Below are 7,860 nucleotides of genomic sequence, written 5' to 3'. Positions count from 1 at the left end.
GGGCGGCGGCGGGCCCGCGCCCCTGGCTCCTGGGCCATGGCGCTGAGAGAGCTCAAAGTGTGTCTGCTGGGGGTGAGTGGTGGCGGGCCGGGCCGGGAGGGCCGCAGGGGCGGGAAGCCGGCTGGGCTGGGAAGCCGGCTGGGCTGGAAACCCAGGTGTCCCCCGGTGTCCCCACGTCCCCTGCACCCCCAGCCTCTGTCGGCGGCACCGCCCACTTGTCCCGCAGACCCCTCCTTCTCGCCCTGGGGCTGTCCTGCCTACCTTGCTGCACCCTCCAGGTGGTCCTTAGGCCAGAGGGACCGTTCCCCCGTTCCCTTCCTGGAGCCCAGGGAGGGCTTCCAGAGTCCCTGAACCCTGACTCTTTCAGCCCCCAAAGTGTAAGGAGCCCTGCTGACCTCTTCATTGCACCTAGATTAAAAGTAACTCTTAAGTAGTTTCTCAGATAACTTTCCCAGGGTACTGCTTGGGAGTTAGCCAAGTCTTCCAAAGTAAAAGCATTAACAGGTCTTTAGGTTTTAATTAGCCTCCTTTCCCATCTGTTATTTTTGAACCTGTGGGACGCCCTGACACTTCTTGCAGAGTTACTCTGTGAAGGTATGGTTTTGCTGGGGGATAAGGGGCTGGCGGGCTAAAGGGGAGTGGGTCAAGTCTAAGAAACTTAACCATCTTGTTGGAAACCCCAAAGACTAGTTGAAAGTTTTAGCTTCCTGTATTGTCAGGGTAACTGCCATTTCAAAGCATTCTTTTTGAGGTTGATGCTCTGTTTCCCAAGTTGCTGCCTTAAAGATTGAAAATAATTCCAGTCAGTTTTTTTTTCACCCCTAAATAGGCTGGGGCTGGGAATTTATCAGGGATTACTCAGAAGTATTTCAACAGTTCATAATTTGCGTAGACATGTTAAAAAGCAAGTTCGTTTGTCACTTTTCACGCTAAGGAGAAACTTTGGATCTTTCAAAAGGTCCAAGTGTCTTTTTAAAACTTAAGAAATCTCCCAGCAAGCCTGGTAATCTGCTTCTGAAAGGTCACAGCCTTGCAAACCCTGTGGAACAGTTCTGCTCTGCACATATGGAGTCAAAATCAAAATCAGCCTGACTGCAACTGACAACAACAGTTACTCTGCTGAATTTTTATGAAAGCCCCCTTTATATCCCTTAACTTCTAAAATTTGCATATTTGAGGTGATTTTTCTAAAGTCCGCAACTTAAGCCACAGGTAGTTTTCAGCATCTGCAAGCAGGTAAATGTTCTCTTACGGACCATGTCCTTCTCTTTCAGGATACAGGTGTAGGTAAATCGAGTATTGTGTGGCGATTTGTGGAAGACAGTTTTGATCCGAACATCAACCCAACTATAGGGTAAGAAACTACGTTTATTTAATGCACATCAAAAGGTACCTTGAGAGTCCTTCCCAATAAAAAGATCATGCAGGTGGAGGTGTTGCCATTTCACACTCAGCGAGTTCTGAGATGCTGATTCCTATCTTCTCAGGAAGGGCTTGGAAGAATACAGAAAGCATTGCTGTGTTTTAGGAAATGTACTTTTGATTTGTGAAGGGTGAAAAACATCAAAAGGAAAATGTGAGTTAGAGTTTTCCTTATTATTAGACTATAATAAGTTATGTTTCCGTCTATAGATACCGACAGTAATTATATCTCAAAATGAGTTCTAAGAAAACAAGTCCTGATATTATTCTTTCAAGCATGTCAATTAAAAGATTTTTAGATGGTTTTAGTTCTTCCCAAAAAGTAGAACAGAATCCGAATCTTTTTCACACATTCCCGCAGTGGTCGTGATAATGAATTAGTAAATTAATGTTGAAATGTAAGATTTTTTTCAGGCCTCTGACTTTTTGGATAAGTGAAATTGACTAGCTTATAGCTTTTTGACTCTGAGAAAACTTTTCAAGGTATTTAAGTATTACAATACCGAATACCTTCTCTGAGCCCTGGTGGCACAGTGGTTAAGAGCTTACCTGTTAACCAAAACGTCGGCAGTTCGAGTCCACCAGCCGCTCCTTGGAAACCCTATAGAGCAGTTCTACTCTGTCCTGTAGGGTCACTATGAGTCAGAATGGACTCCATGGCAATGGGTTTGGTTTGGTTTTATGTGAGAAGTTGTGTCTTACAGGTTTTAATTTTATGTTATGCTTGTAAAACTAAGTAGCTGGTATAGTATTTTTATTGTTAAGCTCCCAATCACATGTTTTCCTCCATTTGAAGAATTCTATATTATCCATCATTTGGGTAAAATGTGCTCTTGTGCTCTATGCAGATCATCTGCCTAACAGAAATCGCAGATAAGTTGTATGTTATAGCAGATGAGGGAAACCGCCACAGCATTGTCCCTTGAGAAATTACAAGCTCCTGTTGTCAGTTTATGTGCTGGTTATTTTTGGTAACTGCTTTGTTAAACTCTGTGGGTCTCCTGCGTGTCTGAAGACGTGGGGATGAAATCTACCGCTGGCTATTTCTGAAATTAAAATGCCTTTTGGTATCCTCCAAGAAAAAACTGGGTATGTCCGCATGTTTCAGGCTTGACCTCATCCTCCTCGGGGCCTGCCTGTCACTGCCTGCACGGGAAAGTGAGCAATAGGAAGGGACAGCAGGTAGCGCTGGTGACTCAGTGACACACTTCACACTCAGTCAGACCTGGAAGCACAGAACCCACAAAACACCCAGGTGTCACCTCGGTTAGAAGCGTTCCTCTCAGCGTGTTCCACTCAGAAGAAGAGGAAGTCTGGTGCTGTCCTTACTGGGGAGGCCTGTGTCCCTGTCCTGGGCTGCCACCACACCTGGTTTGCCCACAGCTCCTGACCCGCCAGACACCCATGGTTCCTCAGCCTTCTGGGTGGCACTGTCTTCACCACATGTCTTCCCTCACGTTTCACAGGCAAAAATACAAGGCTTCCCTTTCATTTCTTTCTGCCTTTCCTTGAAAGAGCCCTGGTGGCACAATGGTTAAGCACTCAGCTGCTAACCAAATGGTCGGTGGTTCAAACCCACCCAGCAGCTCCGCAGAATGAAAGACCTGACGATCTGCTCCGGTAAAGATTACAACCTAGGAAACCCTATGCGGCGCTTGTACTCTGTCCTATAGGGTCTTATGAGTCAGAATCAACTCAGTGGCACACAACAACCTTTCCATGTCTTCTTTCCGCAGCGACGGAAGGTGTCTTCCTTCTTCAAGACCCACTCTCCGCCCCAGGCACAGTCTTGAGCTCTGGAGCCCACGCACCCTACTCTTCATCAATTTTTCCTTTGCTTACTACCTAGCCCTGCCTTCTTATCATAACCCACAACCGTACTCATGATCTACCCCGCGCCACAGCAACAATACCATTCCCCAACCCTGCCCCGCAAGTTGTGGAACTCTTGAAAGAGAAGTTCCTACTTCCTCAACTTCTGCATACTCCTCAGCCCGCTGTCATCTCTATTCCCCCCACCCCCGCGATTCCACTAAAGCCACCTTCCCTGGCTTCCACTTTCCATCTGATTGCCAACCTTGATGGCATTTTTTTAGCCTTATTCATTCATTAAGTACCTTCTATATGCCAGGCGCTAGACGGAGTGCTGGTGATTTAGATGAAGGGTCAGCAAAGTATGACCCTTTGGCCCACCACCTATTTTTGTAAATAAAGTTTTATTGGAATGCAGCCACGCCCATTCATTTACATCTTGTCAGAGGCTGTTTTGGGCTCCCATGGCAGAGCTGCATAGTTGTGACTGGGACCATATGGCCCACAAAGCCAAAAATATTTACTATCTGGCCTTTTTGAGAAAAAGTTTGCTGACCCCTGAGTTAGCCAAACACGGTTCCTGCTTCATGGGCCTTACCAACAAGGAAGAGAGACATTCTATAACTAATGTACAGGAAATTATTTAATTGACTCTATTATGTGCTACGAAGGAGAAATGTGAGAGCATGTTACAGGGGCCTGACCTATGCTTAGGGGAAGCAATGAAGGTTTGAAGCACTTGGAAGCACTGACATTTAAACATTTGAAAGATGAGCGGATTAAAAGTCTATTAGAAGTTTAGTTTTTTTTTAAGTTTAAGAAATTGTTTAATGAGAAACTAACCTGCTCTGTAAACCTTCATCTAAAGCACAATAAAAAAATTTTTTCAAAAAAAAATAAGAAGAAAGAATGTTGGAAGACAGTGTGGCGTTGCCTCAAAAAACTGAAAATAGAATTACCATATGACCCAGCGATTCTCCTTTTAGATATATACCCGAAAGACTTGAAAGCAGAGACTCAAACAGACACTTGTACACCAGTGTTCATTGCAATACTATTCACAATAGCCAAAAGGTAGAAACAAATTCCCGTCAGCAGGCAAGTGGATAAACAAAATGTGGTGCATACATGCAGTGGAACACTCCTCAGCTAGTGGGGGAAGTGAAGTCTTGATACGTGCCGCAGTATGGAGGAGCTGGAAGACTTTATGCTGAGGAAAATAAGTCATTCACGAAAGGACAAATATTGTATGACCTCACTTCTATAAAAAGACAAAAAAAGGCAAATATATAGACACCAAAGTTTATTAGTGGTTAGCAGGGGCAGGAGGGAGGGGAGAAGGAGGGATTAACAGTGATGGAAATAATTGCATTAAGGGTAGGGTTGCACAGGTAATTATTATAATTGCTGTCAATAATTTGTACACCTGTAAGAAGTCGAATTGGCAAAAGTTGTGTGATAGATATATTTACAACAGTGACAAAAAAAAAAGTAGCTGCTGAGGCTATTTGTGTCCAGTCACATGTCACTTAACACGTACAATACAGTCTGTGAAATAGGACGTTGTGTGATCTGAATGTTGTGTGAACACCATGTTATGTACAGGCAGCCCCCAAGTTACGAATGTCCAACTTATGTACAACCCGTAGTTGCAAACTAGCCCTTGTAAAGCTTATTACTTAAAAATTCGAGATACATACAATGGTTTGTACTAACAAGTGAGTGCTACTTTGCAACACATCAAAACATTATTGTTACTGTATTATTATGTTAAAGATGTTTTAGTGCATTTGGAAGTGTTTCTTTAATTTCTTTATGCATAGAAAGGTACACTGTATACTGAGTCGGTCAGAGATGTGGTCGGACATTGCCCAGACAGACATTATGCAGCACATGACTGTGCATCCCAAAACCTCATGGGATTTGGTTTCTTGGTTTGGAGGTTTAGGGACATGGTTTCATGGGACATCCCAGATAATTGGCCTAGAATAGAAGCACATATGTAGTGTTTCTGTTCTACTTCCTAGTTCATTGTGTAGTGCCTGGGGTCTTAGAAGCTTATAAACAGCCATCCAAGGCGCAACAATTGGTCTTTATTCGCCTGGAGCAACAGAGGAAGAAGGAGAGTCAGGAATAGGAAGAGGATATGGAATGTGCTCTTAATTGCCTTTATGAACAGTTGCCTCCTTTGCCACGAGACCAGAAAAGAACTGGATGGTGCCCAGCTGGCATTACTGAACGTTTTGATCAAAGATTCCATAGAAGAATCCTGATCAAAAGGGGGAAAATGCAGAACAGAATTTAAATTCTCATGGACTCCAGACATCCTGGAGCCATGAAGGTTGGATGAACTCCTGAAGTTATTGCCCTGAGATAATCTTTAAACCTTAAACCAAAACTATCCCCTGGAATCTTCTGAAAGGCAAGCAATAGTTTAGCTTAACTAGTTTAAAAAAAAAAAAAAAGTCTTTCTTGAGCATTACACTCTTTTGAGAACTATGTACTTGGGATCAATTTGCCAACAGCAACTCTAAAGATAGGATAGGCACCTAAGGGGGCAGTGAATTTATGTTAACGGGGGAGGAACACCTCAGAAAAAGAGGGTGAGAATAGTTGCACAAGTCAAAGACTAATCAGTGTCACTAAATTGTACATGTAGAAACTGTTGACTTGGTTTATGTTCTGTGTGTGTATTCTCAAGAACAAAGTTTTAAAAAAAAAAATGTTGGAAGAAGGAAGTTAACTAGTTGGTGATGTGGAGGGGCTATGAGCAGAAGAGAGGTGGTCCAGGCAGGGGGGCAGCAGAGATTGTGAGAGTAGCAGGCAGGAGGAGGTGTGGCTGGAGGACAGAGAGCCAGAGGGTGAGTGGCGGGCAGGGTGCCCGGTGAGGCAGCAGGGACCAGGCCACGTGGGCCTGGGGATGGGCTGTGGCTCCGCCATCACTTCTGCAGGGCATACCCATGGCTTCATCCCTGGTTCCCTTCCTATGTCCATGACCATTCTCTCTGTCCCCTCCTGGCTGCTCCTCCTCCCACTTACTTAGTAAATGCCATCTTTCTTCGCTGTTTTCACCTCCATGTCATACACCGGTGCTCTCGTCTCCTCCCACTGCTCGGCCTCACCGGGTTAAGATAGACTCAGAGCCCACTTCTGCAGCCTTTCTCCTTAGGTCCATTGCCAACCTAGGGCCTGGACATACTCACCTGCAGGTGTCTGTCTGTCCCTCCTCCCACATGTGTACTCTCCTCCAATGGCCCAACTCTGTCCCTTAGAAGGAAAGAGCCGGACTGCCTGGGCCAGAGTCACTGCCTGTGTGTGGCTACATCCCACACAGCGAGCGCCAGATTCCCTCCTAAGCACCCGACACGTAGACTCCACTCCCCACAGGGCCTGCACCCATGGGTGCCCCCGACACCTGGGGACTCACATGTCTGTAACTGAACAAGACTCCCGCTCGGAGGCTCGAAACCCCACTCCTCTTTCCATAGACCCTGTTGTAGAAAAAAAAGCCAACCTTCCCTCAGTTGCCAAGCCAGAAACCTGGGCAGCCCCTCCCCCCGCCAGCAGTGAGTCAGGCCACCCCCTCAGCATCCCTCCATCCCTATTGCCCTGTCTGACGTCTAGGCCTCATCTTCCCTTGTGGTGACAACAAGGACGCCGGAGTCAGACTGGCCACGGCTCTGCCACTTGCTAGCTGTGTAACCCCTTGGCAGTTGAACCCCCGAGTCTGTGTCCTCATCACCAGTATCCTGTCAGGATAATGATAGGGTCGACTTCATGTTGTTAGGAGAATTCCACGAGATATCCATTGAAAATGCTTAGCACAGGGCTTCTTGGCCTTTGGGTGAAGATCAAGTGCAAAATGCTTAGCACAGTTTCTGGACCCCTGGGGCTCAATAAATGGTCGCCATTATGCTTTTTTAAATATTTAGGTCTTTAAAAACAATTTTTTTTTTTTTTAATTTTTAGCAAAGTAACTTGTAGATGTGGTTTTTATAACAGCAAATAGTGTCACAGGGATTTTAAGTATAGCAGTCCCCTAGTCCACTTGGATTCTTTATCCCGATGGCATTTAGCTGTTTTTTCTGATCTTTTCTCCAGATTTTTTCATAACTACAGATACTGCTGATTCTTGATTTTCCCCTCATCACCCTACTGTTTTACTGTGTGATTCAATTTCTGTGAAACTGTATGTTGTTAGGTACTAGCAACTCATAACGACCCCATGTGACAGAATAGAACTGCCCCATAGCATCTTTCCCAGATGGAGCCTCTGGGTGGGTTCGAACCGCCGACCTTTTGGTTAGCAGCCAAGCGCTTAACCGTTGTGCCACCAGGGCTCCACCACCCCATCATTTTAGACATTGACTTCCTTCTTTGGAAGATGGGGATTTGGCCACCCTTCCCCTCCCACCTCCCTCTGCTCACCTGCCCTCCCTCCATCTTTCCGTCAAAGTTACACTGTCGAGAGTCAGTATAGCGTAGTGTTCAGAAGGCAGCTTTCCAGCCAGGCTGCCTGCGTTCACACCCCAGCCCAGTAACTTAGTGTTGTGTAGCCTTGAGCAGATTATTTATTTGCTCCTTTGGGAATATTCAAAACTAAGCCAGTTGCCATCACGTTGCATC

General features: G+C 45.5%; 1 protein-coding gene across 1 annotated transcript in view; it reads left to right on the top strand.

Annotated features, from left to right (window-relative positions):
• Nucleotides 1-6: 6 nt before the first annotated feature.
• RAB22A (RAB22A, member RAS oncogene family) overlaps nucleotides 7-7,860 on the top strand; it is a 56,926-nt gene continuing 49,072 nt past the window's right edge. Inside the window, exons 1-2 of the mRNA XM_004370209.3 lie at nucleotides 7-72; nucleotides 1,275-1,354. Coding sequence (XP_004370266.1) covers nucleotides 37-72; nucleotides 1,275-1,354 — 116 coding nt within the window. The 5' untranslated portion in view covers nucleotides 7-36. The remainder of the gene's footprint in view (nucleotides 73-1,274; nucleotides 1,355-7,860) is intronic.

Source organism: Trichechus manatus, unplaced genomic scaffold (assembly GCF_000243295.1).
Source record: "Trichechus manatus latirostris isolate Lorelei unplaced genomic scaffold, TriManLat1.0 scaffold00008, whole genome shotgun sequence".
In the NCBI taxonomy this organism is placed as follows: Eukaryota; Metazoa; Chordata; class Mammalia; order Sirenia; family Trichechidae; genus Trichechus; species Trichechus manatus.
Note: the sequence above shows the minus strand (reverse complement) of the source record. Positions and strands in the feature narration are given on the sequence as shown.